At 35.2% G+C, this 19681-nt stretch overlaps 1 protein-coding gene and 1 pseudogene across 1 annotated transcript; both read right to left on the reverse strand.

Moving 5' to 3' along the window:
• Nucleotides 1–387: 387 nt before the first annotated feature.
• On the reverse strand, nucleotides 388–11363 carry LOC128161053 (WASH complex subunit 4-like; annotated as a pseudogene).
• Nucleotides 10850–13887, reverse strand: LOC128159933 (uncharacterized). The gene has a single exon (XM_052823159.1). It carries the CDS (start codon nucleotides 13876–13878, stop codon nucleotides 12148–12150), a length of 1731 nt encoding a protein of 576 aa, XP_052679119.1. The 5' UTR covers nucleotides 13879–13887; the 3' UTR covers nucleotides 10850–12147.
• Between the last annotated feature and the right edge of the window lie 5794 nt (nucleotides 13888–19681).

Genomic DNA, 19681 nt, shown 5'->3' on the forward strand with positions numbered 1-19681 from the left:
TAGGCTAAAATAAACAAAAGTCGTAATTTAACAGGAAGTTGCCGTACGATTAGTACAAAAATTAATCTTATGATATGATATGCCAAAAGAAATAATGTGTTAAAATTTCAAGCAACTCCGATGAATAGTTACTAAGATATCGTTGATAAAAATTTAGGCCGAGTGACCGGATCCCAAATGGTCAGAAAACGATATTAACCATTAGTTTCTTACTTTTCTGATTAATCATCATTGCACTCAAGACAGCAAATTACCGGTATATATTTTTTAATTAAACCAATTCATGCACAAAAGTTCTGCTGAGATTTCTTATAATATACATGTAAAGTTCATGTAGAGTTTTCTAATTCATTGCCATTTATCAGACAAAACAAAATAAATACAAGATAAGATTGCATATTTTATTTCCTATTAGATACATCAATATTGTTCATAATCTCTGTTTGGCACTTATAAGCTTATTCATAGTTCATAGCTACAAAAATAGAATCAATATAGCACAATTTCAAACTTCAAGCAAAGCCATAATGTGAATCAACAATAAATTCTAATCATGTCCAAATCAGTATTCTCATTAAAGTAGACTTCACAATTTGTAATTCAAATTTCCTATAGAGTTCTTCCAAAAATATATACATGTATGGTTTATGTCCTGCATGTGTCTGATTTCACAAAATTGCACATAAGTCCTTTTATCTATATTGTATGTGGACACTGGGTTTTGGATTACTGAGTCCATCCCACTGTTGCTCACATTGGAGGGGGCGGGGGCGGAGGTGGGGGTGGAGGAGGAGGAGGAGGAGTGGGAGGGGGAGCACCACCTGGTGGTGGGGGTGGGGCTGGGGCCGGAGGGGGTGGGGCAGCAGGGGCCGCCGGTGCAGCTGGAGGAGGTGAGACACTGGAATCTGAAAAATAAACAACATTATTAAATCAAGAACACTGATACAGCAGACTGATAAAACAATGCATTAATAAGGTCTAACCTATTAGAAGAGATTGTAACTGATTTGGTTTATAGTTACTGTAACTTTTTTTTTGGGGGGGGGGGGGGGTAATTTGGTTTTCCTTTTATCTTTCAAACCAAGGAATATTAATTAAAACTGAACTTTATTTATTTTACAACGATTGATAAACAAGTTCAACAACTTATATTAATATCTTTCATTGGCACGGATGTTAGCGCGAGGGGGTCATTGTTGTGGGAAGTAGCCGGAGTACCGGGAGAGAACCCACTTGTCCAAGCGGGCGACCGCCATACCCTATCATATACAACCACTGCCGATCACAGGGATCAAACTCGGGTCGCAGCGGTGAGAAGAGGGAATATTAATTATAAAGTAAGAAAATGAAATTCAAACTGATTTATAAGCTTAGGAAATAAATTGATATCCAAGAGCCTATTAAAGAGTCGATAGGTTGTATGCTCTGCACATGTAGGTGAAATCAGTATAGATAATAGCAGTAGTATTACAGTATCTCTATCATCAAAGGCATACAAATAAACTATGGAGATTTAAAACAATATTTATAAAACATGTAAATGCAATAATCAAAGCAAGCTATAGATGTTTATTCTGTGTGAACCTAATGTATGAATCCATGACAATAAAATACAAACTTAAGTGGGTATTACTTTTTTAAAAAAAAAAAAGAAAAGAAAAGCCTCTAAACTTCAGAGATAAAGAATAATTACACCAGTATTTGAAATAAAATGTTAGATGCAACAGTTAACAAGAGGAGGAACATTACATCCATAACAAGTTATACACATAAACATGTTCATTTAGTGTTTAGCATAAGTTATACATCACAAGCAAAGATAGAAAAAGAAAAGTATTAAAACTAAATAACAATACTAAGCAAAATTAGAGTGATATATTCATATGCATGCGAAACTAAATCTCTCTTATTGTGAGAAGAAATCTAATTTCTAAAGACGCCCAGCATTATTTAGTGTGTGGCACTGAAGAAATGCTCAGTAAACCTCAGTACATGCGTCTACTTTAATTATAACTACATCATGTAGCATCCATACATAATGCCATGCATAGTCCTACCTTCCTATCCTTTCATGTTGCTTTATATCCAACAAAACAATACATTAGAAACATTGTCTGACACAAAGTGCATTGCTTATTGTACAAGTAATGAATAATATCGTATGAAGGTGGTATGGGACATCTCCATGTTGTGACGTATAGTTAAAGAAATAAACAATAAAATGAAGACTAGTGTAATTTTATAAGTAGTTTCTTACTCAATACTTTCACCTAACAGCAGTGGGTTAGAGCATGCGCGGATCCAGAAATTTTTTCCAGGGGGGGGGGGGGGTCCGAAGGATAATTGTGTTTGCCAGGGGGGGTCCGAGGCATATTTTCGCGATAATTTTACTATGTAAATTTAATAAATTTTCATTTTCCAGGGGGGGTCGGGACCCCCCCCCCCCCTACCCCCCCTCTAGATCCGCGCATGGGTTAGAGGGCTTACTACGAATCAATCAGCAAGTCATGAGTTCTAATCCTGCTGGGGGTTTTACTTTTACTTACCTCTCCAAATATTTTTAATAGCTATTTTTAAGTTAAATATTGTAAAATTTTGAAATTCTAAATCAGTGAAAAATATTCAAAATATTCAAAATATAATATAATTTAATCCACATTATAATACATCAGATGTCCCAAACCACCTTAATTACTGTAACATGAAATCTAACAACTTAAAGCATTGTTAATGAGAAATTGTTCTGCATGAACACAAAAATAACTCTTGTCCTTAAATACAATTCAATTCAAAACATGACAAACAATGCCACAGTTTATTTTCTACATACCTGCTGGAGTTGTTGTAGTTTGGCTGGTGGCCTGAGCAGGATCTGAACTGGTACTCGGCTCTCCATCAGCTTATGAAAAGCCATAAGATTTCAAAATTGAGAAATATCACAAATGTATGCCCAAAACTTTTTCAATGATTTATGTATGTATGGAACAGTGTGTATGTGTATAGGATTTGGCCAAATCTGCTTCAATTATCATCATCAGAATCTGGGCATTAGGCAGTAAAACGTACATAGGTAATATACTTATGAATTATGAGTAGGGTGAATTCAAATTCATTCTCCTCGTCATCAGATGTAGTATTGTAACAAAATAAGATAATTTTTTCTTAATTACTTTAAAGCAAAATTTAAGTGTTTTTCTTAAGCTTGGCACTTGGCAATAAGTGTGTTTTACTGTAATAAGAAATAATAATATGTGTAAAACAATTTGGTACCTTTTTTCTCCTCGTTCTCTTCTGCGGCAGTTTTATCAGCACGGAAGAAAATCCTGGCACTGCTGAGGGAATAGTTGAGCAGGTCATATTCCTAGAAATGAAAGTGTGTTCTTATTTCATCATCAAGATAGCATTTTTTTTCAAAATTATGATGAAATTTTGGTGGGTACCCCACATCTTGGAATCTGCATCTCAACGAATATAAAAAACATTAATCTTGATTCAATATTAATACATGTACAAGTGACCCCTTAAAATATGACCCCATAAACAACTCTGGTAATTTCAAAATAAAGATAAACGAGAGCTAATTCCTTCACACCAGGTAGCTCTTTTTTAATACAGTTCAAATAACTGCAATAACATTGCCTAACACATGCACAAACAGAAAATAAATTACATAAAGAATGAATGTGAACAAGTATTTGAAAATATAGACTCCAAGTCAATTTACTATGCCTGTGGTAACTGGGGAAATAGAAGGGAAGTAGCTACTATGCCTTTTGCAACATGGAGAAGGGAGATAATTATTAGGTCTGTTGTAACTGGAAGAAGGGAGATAACTACTATGCCCGTAGTAATTGGGAAATAGAAGGGAGATAACTGCGCCCACCTGCTGGTATTGGTCTAGCCTCTTCACTGTCAGGGTCATGGTCTGTTGGGATTTCTCATCCGCCCTGTTGGCCATAGCCTGTCTCTGCTTCTCCTAAAAAAGACATGAAAAGTTTGAACTTGTTCTAGCTGATGGTACATGTAGTGTCATAATCTAAACATAATGTATTATACCCGGTACATGTAATTAAAAATTATATCTACTGGGATATTAAAGTATAATGTATCACTAAAATTACATTGAGAAAAAAATGAACACCATATATGAATATAGCAAAAAAATCTTACTTAAACATAAAGGAGAATATATAATGATATTTGGTAAAAAAAATTGTAAATATACAGTTTTGTAACATTCATATAGTCAAAAAACGAAAAAATTAATAAATCAATAAAACAGAGTCATCTCCCTTTGACCAACCTTTTCTGCCCTGTATTTGTCTTTGACTGACTGGAACCAGTGAAGAGAGTCAAACTCATGATACTGGTCTAACAGCTTCAAAATGTAGGCCACTCCTACAAGTAAATATGCATTTGTTTGTAAACTAAGATATCTAATTAATATGTAAAATATAGTCAATATATGTATACAAGGTTCTATGCATGACTGACTTTATCCTCACCCATAGCAAAGCCATCATCAGTGAAGGCTGCTCCCACTTTGTTTCGTCGGCTCATTTTCTCTTTACAGCTTATGGAATGTTCAATGTAATTTACAGTCTAAAAAGAACAAAATTTGTCATAAAGATGAACTAGCTGCTATATTTAAAAAGAGTTGTTTCCCTTGGTATCCACTCTCTTACCAGTGGAGGAAGAATTACAAAGAAGTTCCTCAGGTGCATGTTTTTGGGATTTCTGAATTCTGGGGCAAAGACATCAACCAGCATCTGTAACATAGAAATGGTTTCATACATCTTGATAAAAAGGTGTTTTCCTGAAGATACAATATGAACACAATATAACGTATATTTTATTGAGAGAGCATATGAATCAAATAGCAAATAACATTTACTAACTTTGAAATACTCTGTGCCCTCTGCAAAGTTTCTAGCCAGATTTCCAACCACATTGTCAAGGTTTCTGAAAATATGTGCAGGGTGTGCCATTACTGTTCCACAAGAATCAAGTCATCAAAATGAAACATTAAACTCTGAAAGTAAATGTGTTTTTACGTGTACTTCCACATAACATTATCTATATCTAGACTGTGTACCCTTGTCTAGAAGGAGACATAAATGTAAAACAGAGTAGAAAAGACTTGATAGGGATTTAAAATCATGGTTGACAATTTTCGCTCAAATATTTTAAAGACGTTGTATTTAATAATGATTGTCTTCCTTAAGATAAGATGATTAAGGGTATAGTGCTATTATTCATCCCCTATAGAGTCATGTACTAGATCTAAAACACACTTGTATACTCATGCAGAGATGGAACACAACACACACTTACTGTTAAAGGGGTTATTTATGCTGGTTATCAAGTACACAATTTCTATAGTTTAACAATATATGTGGGAATTAAATACACAGATGCATGATTTACCACACTTAAGTTTTCATTTTTTTACCATATGCACAGGGGTATTTTAAGCAGTTTTAAGCATGCCACGTAACTAGTGTAAATTTCCCCTACATGAAAATAACCATTTTTACTCATACACATAAATAGAGAGTACACTACACTCACTTGGCGGCAGCCTGACATTCTGAGGACAAGTTCTCCTCTTTACACAGCTCCTCGAAGCTCACAATGTCCTCAATGTCCGGAATGAACCGGATAGCATTGCTACAACAGTGGAGACCTCCAGACCGGATCATACGGATGTATCCCATTGCATTCCCTGAAATAAAGCATGATTGAAAACAATACACACACTATTAAAAATATTCCCAATGTATTTCAAATTATCATAAAAGTCATATTGGGTTCCTTTCATACTGAGATTTGTCAGAAATATTCAAATCCAAATTCTACTTGATGATCTGATTATTGAAATGTTTATAAAATAATATACTTGAGAGGCTTTATATTTACATCATTTTCTGTCAAGATTTATTTGACATTACATCAAAACACATATTACATAGTATATATACCTGAAACATAGAAAACCTTATTTACATCTTACAACAGTTCCTGATCCAGATTACACTTCTTCAGTATAGTATGACATTTTAAAACCAATCCAGGTGATTCCTTACCTATCTGTGAGATGAGAGTCCGGAACTGATCCAGATAACTATCTCCATCTGGAGTGAGACCAAGGTTCTTGATGTTTTTGTTGAATTTGTCTGCTCTTTCCACAGGATACTGAAAAGGAAAAGATAAAGTTTATTGTTAACATGTATTTCAATTGTTTGCAGACAACATTTACCATCATGATACATGGATTGGTTTATTTTGAAGGGTTGACCCAAAAGACCAAAAAGATTTCAAATATCCTTTAAAATGTTGTAATTGTAACTAAAGACTTTATCATCTGACTTGAAATGTTTAGATTCTACTTTACATTGCATGATATTATATAAATAGTGCCTGTTTGGGAGGGTAACAGTTGAAATTGACACCCCGAGGAAACAATTGTCAACCGACGCAAAGCGGAGGTTGAAAATGGTTTTCGAGGGGTGTCAATTTCAACTGTTGTCCTCCCAAACAGGCATTATTCATTTTATTATACTGAATGTCTTAATATAAGAGAATTTCTTACTGCTTTTATTTAGGAATTCTACGCCGAACCGTATGCATATAAATTATGCGCATGAAACAATTCGTTGTGTTATCTGTTGCCAAGTGTGTTGCTAACACTGAAGGTAATAGAACGGATTGTTACCTGTGTCTTAACCAATCAGATTTCAACATGAAAGTATAATAATGTAACTTGGTCCTTAGTTAGCATCACTAATTCAAAGACTCCATAACAGAAAATATCCAACAATAAGCAAATCTACCTTTTGATCAGTCTGCATATGATTTTCTCTGAAGAATTTCCAATCCTGAAGAAAAGATAAAACAAACTGAATTTCATTTTGTAGGAATTCATTTATACTGTAGTTAATCAATATTCTTTGAATGTTAACATTAATGGATTACATGTATGTTGTTATAGTGTTTTATAATTGGAACCTTTTGTCTATTAATAAAACAAATGTGACAAAATCTACAAAAATTGATATCAAGAAATATCAATAAAACCATAGAATACAATTACTTCCAGTCAAAACATTTGTAAAACAAATGTCATAAAACACATTATACAGAATGCAAGAAAAATTCAAAACTTGCCTTGATTAACTTGGACTTGATATGTTCATCATAGAGAAACTGTGAGAAATTATAGAACTTCTTCCGCAGAAATTGGTAAGTGAAATTAACCTGCAATTTAGGATAAAGGCAATGACTTATAATCTAGCAGGTGTCAGTTAGATGAGAAATAAACTCAGTTAAATGACCTCCACGTGTAGTTGTAATAAGGCGAGCCTACCGTGGTGTTCATGATGCCCGTGCCGTGAGTCCGGATGGAGTTGGCGATGTGTCGGATGTTGTTGTGTTGAGGTGCTTGTTGTTGCTGGATCGTTCCACAAAAATCTGAAATGGAATGTAAAGATGTTATCAAATGTAATTATGGTAGAAATATTGATAGATACACAAGTACTACCTTTGTACATGCATTCAAAATTACTACAGGTGAGTTCAAAATATATCACTGGAATAAGATTATAATTACTATAGCCTACAAGTATGTTTTAATACAACTTTTATAATAGTAAAACTGTGACAGGTTCAAGAGATTTTGAATTTACAAAGAGTTGTATTAAACCAGTGTTGGGTTACACTCCTATCAAAATCCGACAAATATTGGAACATACTAGAAACAGAATAAATTATCCGTTTTTGACAACATTTGCACATGATGACAATTGGATAAGGCTGTATTTAAAAAATATTGGATTTCAAAAATACCAGTCACATTATAGAACTGTTGGATAAAACAGTACGTTGTTGGATTACAGAGTTGTCAAATTAGAAAGTTTTTGGATTAAGATGTTGTTGGATTACAGAGATGTTGATTTACAGAGTTGTCAGATTAGAGAAATCCAGTAGATTTACCTGGTTGTTTAGATTGTACATGTATCTGGAGACAAACACGTGGATGTTCCTCATAATCTCCAAAACATCCAGGCCCTGACAGAGAAAATTGTGAATCATGCATTATTTCTTAGCAGTTCATTATCTGCTACAAACTTCATTAGAAAAAATTCATGTGAATTTTACATTGCATGAATTTCATGTAAAAAAATAAAATGGATATCAAGTAATGAACAATTGTCCAAGTAATAACTTCTAAATGCAACCAAAATAACAGCACTTTTCATTCAATTTGATATTCAACCTAATGTAAACAAGCACCTGTTCTAGTGTCGACTAGGTAGGCGGGACTAGTACTTACCTGTTCTAGTGTCTGACTTGGTAGGTGGGACTAGTACTTACCTGTTCTAGTGTATGACAGGGTAGATGGGACTAGTACTTACCTGTTCTAGAGTGACTAGGTAGGTGGGACTAGTACTTACCTATTCTAGTGTCTGACTGGGTAGGTGGGACTAGTACTTACCTGGTTCTAGTGTATGACAGGGTAGTTGGGACTAGTACTTACCTGTTCTAGTGTATGACTGGGTAGGTGGGAGTAGTACTTACCTGTTCTAGAGTGACTAGGTAGGTGGGACTAGTACTTACCTGGTTCTAGTGTCAACTAGATAGGTGGAACTTGTATGTACCTGTTCTAGTGTCTGACTGGGTAGGTGGGACTAGTACTTACCTGTTCTAGTGTCTGACTGGGTAGGTGGGACTCGAGTAGACTCAGACAGTACTTCTGTTGTGCCATGTTCTTCATCTCGCCGTACGTCTTCCAGTCGTGTAGAGCCACAGTGGTCAGGTTGTAGAATGTCTTGTTCAGGTAATGCTCCACGTAGGCTTCAAAACAAAAGGCATACCAACATCAAAATCTCCTTAATTTGTTTGAACCTAAATAGTTTTGAAAAACTTTTCATCCATCCAACAAAAGTGTTATGAATGATAGTAAAAATCCATTTTACACTCAATACCATTGAATTTATCACTTTAAGTAAGTTAGTTTTTTTCCTTAATTTAATTACCATCACTATAATAATTTTTCAATTATGCTTTATTTAACAATCAACTTGTAGAATAACAATTGAATACCTCCTATTTTTAGACAGGGCTTAAAAGATGGCCAGAAATTTCCACCAATCAAAAATACTTTTATATAATCATATTTACCTTTGATGTTGATCAGTCTGTCAAACAATCTGATTGGTCGGACTCTAAGCAGGTGGGAGAGATCCCTCATGCCGACCTTGAACGGATTCCTGTCGTCGAGCTGGAGATGGGTGTGGATCTGTAGTCGGAGGTCCGTCTCAATGGCCTGACACAGGGGACTCAACAGGTTCTGTGTAAAAAGTCAAATGAATTACTGTTAGCAAAATGAATTACTGTGTGGATGAAAATGCAGCAAATAAATTTCTACCAAAATTTTTAATATTTCAGTGAAGAGGTAATTTACTTTAAATAAACAAAATTTTAAAGAAAAAAATTTATTTGCACAATTGATCACCAGTTAACAAAATATTTCATCTCGAAAAATCTATACACTGTTCAAATAATCAACACCTTATGTTTTCATTTCTATACACTTGCCTCAATCAATTGTATACACCTATGTCTACATAAACAAATACTGCGAATCATTAGAATTTGTGCATGGCGGCTCAATTTTCGGGGTATTCATGAGTAGCCCTTACCCACAAATTTAGATCTCCTACTGAGACAGAAAAGCGACGCATTCACAAAATCACATCCCCATGCAAAAAACCCACAATCCAAAAAATTGGCTCCAACAAAATTTAATGATTCCACAGTAATTCCTCTTAAAATTTTAATTCCAAACATTACTTTATCAGTAGATTTAACTTTTGATTTGAAACAGTGCACTGTTATTTAAATTATTTCCTTGGTCTCTCTGTAAACAATTCTCTAGGACCATACCTCTTTGAAGTAGCCATATATTTCTCTGTCGTGGGCATCAGGCAATTCTGTGGGTGTCGCCGTGTGACGCCGGCAGCCATTCTTGGAACAAAGTCCCTGAGAGCTCCAAACATGTACTGTAACACAACAGTATATCACATGTAATGGGAATTCTATTTCAAGATTAATACAGTTTAGTTTAAATCTATTCATTGATAATCTATTTTGAGTTCCTAATTATTAATTAATAATTTCAACTTACGTGTATCCTGTGGGGGTCGGTGATGTTCTCAAATAGGTCGGTCGGGTAGTTGGGGAGGATCACTCGGTGCCAGTAGAAGAAGGAACAGTCACAGGCCTGGCGCACCCTGGGGGTCAGAAAACAACACAATGAATCTCAAGTACATATTGGCATGCTTGCAGCTCTCTCTCTCCCTCTCTCTCTTCAAACATTCGACTATAAATATTAAAATGTGGCAATTTTTCGAAGTTTAAAAGCGTTTTATATAGAACATCAGTATTTTGTAATTTGCAGTCTCTGGAAAAATAAAATCTGCAATATGATAGATTCTTTGCTAGTAATAGTTTACGACCAATATCAAAAAGTGGTACAAGAAAACTATCTGAATTTGAAATATGAAATTATTACTTGTAATGTCATGCCAAACTTTTTCTCTCAATCAGATCATGTGAAATTTAAGATTATAGAGAAAAGTGAAAAAATAATGTTTAGCAATAATGCTATGTAAGATGAGTTTCCTTTTTTTGAGAAATTGGCGCTTATAGATAGCATTCAGAAAATCTTCTCATGTCATACTGACTATAGATACAGAAGCTTTGTTTATAATTAATATAAGTTTTTTGAATAGCTACATGTATTGACAAAATTCAAGCTAGCGGTTTCTAAAAACTTTCAAAACAAATATTGTTCATACATGCATATTTAATAGTCAACTCATCTGCAATGAAATTAACCTGATAAGAAATTCATATTACAAACTAGAGGTTCTGTGAGCAAGCTCACAATTGATACCCCCCGCTAAGATAAAAAATCATAATGCGTGTATTTTTCTTATTATAGAAAATATTGGATGAATCTATTTCACCGTCTATTTTCTTTAAATAACAACTGCTCTATTTTTTTAAAACTGTTGGTCATAAGCAATATTTGTGTGAAGTAAGAACATTCAATGCTTCTCCATATGAAAGATAATGACCGGACACGAATTTTGCACTATTTCTGCCAGTGACCTTGACCTTGCCCAAATGACCTTGGGTCAAGGTCATGACACACCCTTTGGTCCTAAGCAATATTTGTGTGAAGTTAGAACATTCAATGCTTCTCAATAAGAAAGATAATGACCGGACACTATTTTGCACTATTTTTCCCAACGACCTTGACCTTGCCCAAATGACCTTGGATCAATGTCATGACACATCTTTAGGTCATAAGCAATCTTTGAGCACATGAATTAAGAACTTCCAATGTTTCTCGATATGAAAGATATGGGCCGGACACAAATTTTGCACTTTTTCTGCCAGTGACCTTGACCTTGCCCTAATGACCTTGGGTCAAGGTCATGACACACCCTTAGGTCATAAGCAATCTTTGTGTGAAGTAAGAACTTCCAATGTTTCTCCATAAGAAAGATATGGACCGGACATGAATTTTTGTATGTTTTCTGCCAGTGACCTTGACCTTGCCCAAATGACCTTGGGTCAAGGTCAGGACACACCCTTAGGTCATAAGCAATCTTTGTATGAAGTAAGAACTTCCAATGTTTCTCCATAAGAAAGATATGGACCTGACACGAATTTTGTATTTTTTCTGCCAGTGACCTTGACCTTGCCCAAATGACCTTGGGTCAAGGTCATGACACACCCTTAGGTCATAAGCAATCTTTGTGTGAAGTAAGAACTTCCAATGTTTCTCCATAAGAAAGATATGGACCGGACACGATTGCACAGACGGACAGAAAGACGGACAGACGGACAGACGGACAAGGTGATTCCTATATACCCCCCCCCCCCCAAACTTCGTTTGCGGGGGATATAACAAACATACAAAGGTTTACATGAATAATGTATGTACATGTATATCAATGTACTTTCATGTACACTGCAGATACATATGTACCAGTAATTGTACACTATCACAGTGTTGTTGTTACATTGTCACACAACATACACACAGTACCTAACTTATGTATGGATATATATTGATCACTGTAGATACTTGTACACTGTCACTGTGTTGGTGTTACCTTGTCCCACCCAGAGGTTGTTTTCATCGTCTACACACACACTGTAGGGATACTTTACCCCTTGTTGTTCTGTGAGTAGTAGAGACAAGAACTGACCGTCCTTATCCAGAAGATGTACTGTTTCACTGATATCATCACACACCAGGATGTGACCGAGTACATCAGTACATATTCCATAGGGATAAAACCTTGACCCATGACCTGTGTAGGAGAACCTGTGTTGGCCTGATTTATCCACCACCACTACAGCATGTTTGTTAGAGTCTGATACACAGACATCACCGTTGATGTTTTCTGTGATGTAGCGTGGATAACTATACAGTACCTGTCCTTTGTTGTCTCTCTGTATGTTCTGTATTTCTGTACCTGTCTTGTTGTACCTGGTGACTTTACCCTCTCTATTCTTAATCATCCCAACCAGTATGTCCCCGTGATTGTGGGAGGAGTGTATACTGAGTGGTGCCCAGTCTCCTGTTTTAATGAATTCAGTGATTGTATTATCCGGTGTTATCCTATTGATGACTTTGTTGTCTTTGTCTGTATAGATCAGATCCCCGTCCTGTGTGACTGTGTGGTAGCCTTCATATTCACCACTGGTTTGTATCTTCTGTAGCTGATTCCCCTGTAGATCTGTTTGGACAAGGTCGCCATACAAAACACTGGCCCAGAGTCTGCCTGATTGACTCAGTGATATATGATATACACCATCAAAACCTGGTACTTCGTACTCCCTGAGCTTGGTGACAGAGGAAGACAGAGACAGTGTTTGATTCACATCAGAGTTCTCTCTGTCTTGTTTCCTATGTTTCCCTGAAGGTTTCATCTGTGTAGAGGCAATCTCCATGGGTTTTATTTTTCTATTCTCTGGTTTGGTGTTGGGAACAGTTATTCTACCTAGTAGTTTGGCGACATCCTCCTTGCTGTATTGACCAGCAGTAAATACGGGTGGGACTGGTTTTGATGTCTCTGGTATGGGTGGAATGATCAAGATTTCTGATTTGAGGGCAATTGTTAATTGTTGTATGTTTGAGGGAGATGGGTATCCATTAAATGTTTGTATTAAATCACTGAGATAGTTGATGTAATCATCTATTTTTTGTCTTTGTCCATTTAAAGTTTGTAATAATGACTGTTCCATTTTGTTGGCTTGTTCTATTTTATCTGATGTGACTGTGTCTACCAGCTTTTTCACAGCCTCTGCTTCAGTCCTTATGGATGATCTTATTCCCTCCATGATCTTCTTAATTTCTTTGACATCTCCAGAAATTTCTTTCTTCAAATCTTGAGAAGTAGGCTCAAAATAGCTTCGAATTTTGGTAATTTCTATCTGACAAAGTGAACATTTTTCAGCAAAGACCAATTCTAGGTCAGTAAATGCATGGCCGTGATGTTCTTTGGTGCCTGTGCATTTAGAACAAATGGGAATTTGGCATTCCTCACAGAGAAGTTCTAAGTGTCTTGTGGGATGGATTTTACATTTCTCCACAGGAAGCAGTCGTGTGCGTTGTTTATAAGGGACTACTTCATGGTTCTTGGTTTTCTTATTCTTCTGATGTTCATCTCTACATTGTTCACATATTGATTGATGACAATCATTGCAATAAAACTGGCAGTTCCTCTCACAGTCTTCAGTGCCACAAACCAAATAATGCTGGGCGTCGGGGGGTATTTGAGATTCAGATAATGCCATCTGAAATGAGAAAAGTTCTTAAAGTCTGAGGAAGGTATTTCTTTATTTTGCTACTCTATTATTAAGGAGCCAATCATTTCTACTTACACCCCCCCCCCCCAAACAACACACACACACACCACGCACAAATATAGATACATACATGTACATTAAACAAAGTCATGGGGGTTTCAGGGGCGTAACTAAGGCTTGCTTATTGTGGAAGCAAATTAAGGCAGGGGGTTTGAGGCCGTTTTGAGCCCCTAATGGGTACAGCGCGAAGCCCAATTCAAGTGGGGGCCCAGGGGGCAAAGCCCTCGGGAGCTGGCGAGTTATCAGCATCAGACACTTAATTTTGAGTATCCAGGAAAAGGAGTTTCATCAAAATAACCCCAGTCTTTAATGTGTAAAATGCCTACTTCATCATCATCATAAAATTCACGATAAAGAAGAAAAAGTAGTACCTGATTTTTAATGAGATTTATTCATTTGATATCTAATAAGTCTTGTGCTTTCTCTCCTAATGGTCTAAAACATTTTTGCCCACAAAAATACTCTTATCATACATAAGATAATTATATATTTAAACTTTAAGATTCCATTATTTCGATCTCGATAATCTATTCATAATCATTGTCAACCTGTCACTCAGGTTACGGAATTGTATGCAAAGAATAATGAAAATATCAGAAGAGCAATTTATTATTTTTTTGTTTATTGAAATAGAAAGGCAAGTTGTCTGTGCTATGTCTCAGCAAATTCTGAGATAACAGAAGTATACTATAATTTTTATTCCTAAAAGAAAGTTTTCATTATTCAGTATAAATGTATTATTGAAGTTTTATTTTCATTTATTTATTCATTTTTGTTATTTATTTATTTTTTTTGTTTGTCAAAATGATGTGGAAGCACTTGCGTATGCCTAGTTACGCGCCTGGTTTTTGTAGGAGTACTTTTATTAATTTAACGATCTTGAAATATAAATTCATATTAATTTCAATATTTTAACGGGGGGGGGGGGGGGGGTCCACACCACCCCCTTCCCCCTGAAGATCCGCGCATAATATCCTGCCAACAGGTAATTAAAAAATCAATTATGGACTTATAAGTACAATAAAACAGTGTGAGTCTCATTTATTTGCGAGGTTTGTTTAAAGTATACATTTTTTTTGGTAAAGAAAAATTTTGGTGAATGAATTGGCCAATGCCAATGGTAGAGAATTCGTATCTCCCTATTTCAAAACATGACCCTATACTGCTATACTTTCGGTTCAGTACATATTATTATGGGGCGCCTGTAAAGTGCGAAACGAAATCGAAACGAAACGAAACGAAACGAAATCAAACGAAACGAAACGAAACCAATCGAAACGAAACGAAATCAATCGAAACGAAACGAAATCAAACGAAACGAAACCAAAAATCGAAACGAAACGAAACGGAATTTAAACAAGACTTATATCAATTTTGACTACATAAAAGTGAAAATAAATTCATTGAAATAAATTTTTGAACCATTTTTCGTTCGATTTCGTTTCGTTTCGTTTCGTTTCGATTTCGTTTCGCACTTTACAGGCGCCCATTATTATGATTATAAAAATGACGTATTGTTGATCGAATTTTAAAATAATCTTGAAGTAAACCCAATATTATTTTACATTTGTGTCTTGGCCAAGTTATAATAAGTAAAAATGGTGCATACAATTTAAATTGTATTTAATTTCATCGAAATGTCAAATGATCGCCAGAATAAAAAATGGGTCCATGTAACAACAATCACAATGGCCTTTTCAGAATGTATGGATGCCGTTTGATGTATGTCCTTACATATTTCAAATATTTTATATCATTAATTAATATATTACTTATTATATTATTAATCTATTATATTTTTAGAAATGTAGCATATTCTAAATAGCGATTTACCGGATATATCTATACCCTGTATAAGGCAAAAGTATCGGCATGAGCGATTTGACGTTATCATCAAGAGTAGTGAATAAAGGCTATTGTGGACTGAAAAAAATGTATTAATTACCTTAATCAAAAATGTATTACATGTGAAATGTTTCATCTTGAACTCTCTAAAAATAGCTGACCACCGTAAATGATCAAATGGGCCCGCATATCAGAAATATTGATATTTTAGTGCACTCGTGAAAAAGTTTTAGCTGATTTCACACAATTAATGGTGCATAAAATGAACAAAGTTTAATTCTGTTATTTTTTGACACATTCTTAAATTTAACCGTTGCAAATTGTTGACATTTGATTAAAGATTTTTGACATGTAAAAAATGACGTCATAATCGTACTTGATTTCAAACGCGAGGAGTTTCCCCGAGAGTGACGGAGTTAGGGTAGTGACGGAGTTAGGGGGCTATGCGATATGCCTAAGCAAAGAGTGTGTGAAAATTGCTAGCACCTGCGATTAATAACTGCAGATAAATGTTTGGCGAAATTTGATTGAAAATTTAGGCTAATTAAACTAAACAAAGTTATTATTTAAAAATAGGTTGAATTCCGTTTACATGTAGTATCAATTAAAATGAATCCCACCATATGGCATGCCTAAGCAAAACGTGAGTTCAAATGAATTTCAAACGTATGCGATAAATAGTTGCTGAGAAATGTTTATAGCGAGCGCAGCGAGGCGGCGCGAAGCGCCGCTCGCGTAGCGAGCTCCATAGACAACGTGTACGAACGGAGGAAATTCGAGTTAAAATCTGCACATTGTTCAAAGAAAATTTTGTGGACCCGCGTGAAAACGTTCTACTATCCCAGTGATCCTTTGCGGTGCATAGCAACATCGTGGAACAGGAAGTGTTTCTACGGAAAATTCTAACCTCTACATCGCATACATCATTTTCATTTAACAAAAAAAATCCTTCTAAAAACATTACAGTAAACAACACGTAAGCTTACCTTAAAAAAAAACTGAACTTTATATGACGTCATTTCCTTCTCCGAATTTGTCCGACAATTTACGAAAACTGTCGAGCGCAAAAGAATGTTAACTATGACGTCACAAAGATCTCGCGTTTTAATTTAGAGGTGGATCAAGGATATGTACTGGATCATGTAGGAAGTACTCAGTATCAGTGTTAACGGTGACTCTTTGGCTGATTAGTTTTGTATTGATGATTTTTTTTTTTTGCTTAGTAAATACACATGCAAGTTCCATGCTAAATTTATTGTCATATTGATCCAATCATATATGCATACGTTAGGTAGGTGACAAAAAATTATTCAGAAAGAAAAGTCTAATCATTATTAGATCTACGTGCAGCCACGTCATTTTGTAATGAATAGATAAAAGAAAAGAATTAAACTGTTAAAATATCTACCGGTACATGTATTTGTTATATAGTTGCATATGTGGTCAAATAATATTGGATATCACACACTAAGAAAGGGGTGAGGGCACATGTCTACAACGCAGCGTCGCTTATATAGCGTACAAAAATTAAAAAGATTTAAAACAAAATTAATGTCACAGAGGAAAATAATTAAAACACAGGTTACAACAAGGAACAAAATGAGAAATAACAGACAAAATTTATTTTTTACTGATTTTAATGGTCATTATTAAAAGGTAAAGAAAAGATAAAACATAATTGTATCTACATAAAAAAAACGGCGTTGTGTTTATCAAAATATTTTAATACAATGTAAGTCTGTTTAACATTTTATTAATGCTCAGTGGTAGTTTGTTTAAGTGTATAAGACTAGGAAGGGGCCATTGGAATAAAAGTTTGATAACTTCGGGTTCCTTGCGGTGGTAAAAGTTTTCGAGAAAAAGCCAAAGTTTTTTGGTTAGGGCAAGTCCACGGGTTGCATTTAACAATGATGACAGATGTGTGGTTCCTTCTACGCCCGCCCCAACGGTCACACCGTAAAACATATTTTAAAAAAAATATAGGCTGAAAATAAACAAAGTCGTCATTTAACAGGAAGTTGACGTCTGATTGGTACAAAAATGGATCTGACCATATGGCATACCTTAACAAAGAGTGTGTTCAAATTCCACACATATGCGATAATTTGTTGCTGAGAAATATTTGACAAAAATTTGAAAAGTTTGAAAATTTAGACTAAAAATCAACTAAGTCGCCATTCAACAGGAAGTTGACATTCGATTGATACAAAAATATGCCCCCATAATATGGCATTCCTTTGAAAAGAGTGTCATAAAATTTCAAGCACCTGCGATTAAAAGTTGCTGAGAAATCTTTAACAGAAATTGATTGAAAATTATTGCGTGGACCCTGAGGTCCACGCAGAAAATATATAAGCGAGGTTAAACCGGATGCTATGGGGAAAATTCAGCCTGCGCATGAGCTAGCCTGGTTCCTGTGCGTAATGGGTAGCTCACGTTTATCTGAATCGGGATTGGGATTCCGTGCCATATGCACACATAAAGTTCAAAGGCGCTGTAATTGTAAAGTTGTCGGTAAACAGTACAGAAACAAAGTATTCCTTTAAAAGAAATGATCGGTATGTGATATGAACTGTCAGTATTATGAAATAAGTTTATGTTATGCCGAAACTACAACATGCATCAACTAGCATAATTTGCAATGTTTTGTTGTTTTCCGAATACACATACATGTAACTTAACTTTACTTTCATAGTAGGCGAGACTAGAGAACTTCACGATTAATTTTTTTTAAGCATTAAGGTATGATTGAATAATTATGTCACTGTATAAAAGTTAAAATCTCAAGAAAAATGCATCAAAATATGAAATTTTTAATTTACACAAAGGTGTCACTGCATAGTTAACAAAGTATTGCGAATCGTAATGTGTGCGCAAATAGTAGAATTCACCGAATGCCTGATACTATACATAAAAACTTCATTCATAGATAGATCAAAATTATTTTAGAAGCATGAATCCTCTTAGATCTGAGATAAAAAGTCAGGGCCATACATACATGTATACGTAATACAACGTACAAATTTAGTGGTTAAAAGCAGAGGGCTCGAGTCGGTGGAATCTCTGAAAATCTTAAAGGAAGTGAACATGAAAAAATTATCAAGGGCTCAAATTTGTCTGTTTGATGAGTATAATGATATCTGAAAACCGTTTAGACAGAGCTTTCCTCAGTAAAAAGATATACCACTTAGAATTACTAATTCTTGCAATCCATGAGCGCTGCCATATTGTTAAAATCATTACCTCCCTGCTGGGTTATCTCTTAGCATCTAAGAGAGGGCAGCACTGATGCTGCCGTCAGTGAGACACATTGCATTTTTACACACGTGTAGTAACAGGGATAAAATGCCATCATCAAAATGTGAATGGAAACTTGAAAGGAATGTAAAGGGTTGTCATTTTAAACAGTGCTTATGGAGGAAGATTTTGGATCTCAGAATGATGCATTCCCACCAGCAGTTAATGTGACATGTAACTAGAACGGAATGTCCGTGGATCAGTGTTATTGTGACCTATTTTTTCTTGCACTCGGGAATTTCTTGTTTATGAGTTTGAACATTATGTGTGCTACATAAATGAGCACACAAGGTGCATTGCACAGCATCCTGACTTTTTAAAAGTGTCTTAGTCCTGTTATTCTTCTGACAGCATAAACAGAACCGGCGTACATATCATCAAGATCTTATGTATAAAAAAAAACAAATCAGAAAAATTTCCAGGGCATTTAAATAAAAAGTAACGGTAAGAAACCCCGCATGGAAAATGGAATTACAATTTTATATTAATTTAAATTGAAATCTAATATAAAACAGCATTTTATTTATGTAAACACTGACTGCCACATGCATCTCCGTACAAAAACATCTGGAATGTGATGGTCTTATTT

Source organism: Crassostrea angulata, chromosome 8 (genome assembly GCF_025612915.1).
Source record: "Crassostrea angulata isolate pt1a10 chromosome 8, ASM2561291v2, whole genome shotgun sequence".
Classification (NCBI taxonomy): domain Eukaryota; kingdom Metazoa; phylum Mollusca; class Bivalvia; order Ostreida; family Ostreidae; genus Magallana; species Magallana angulata.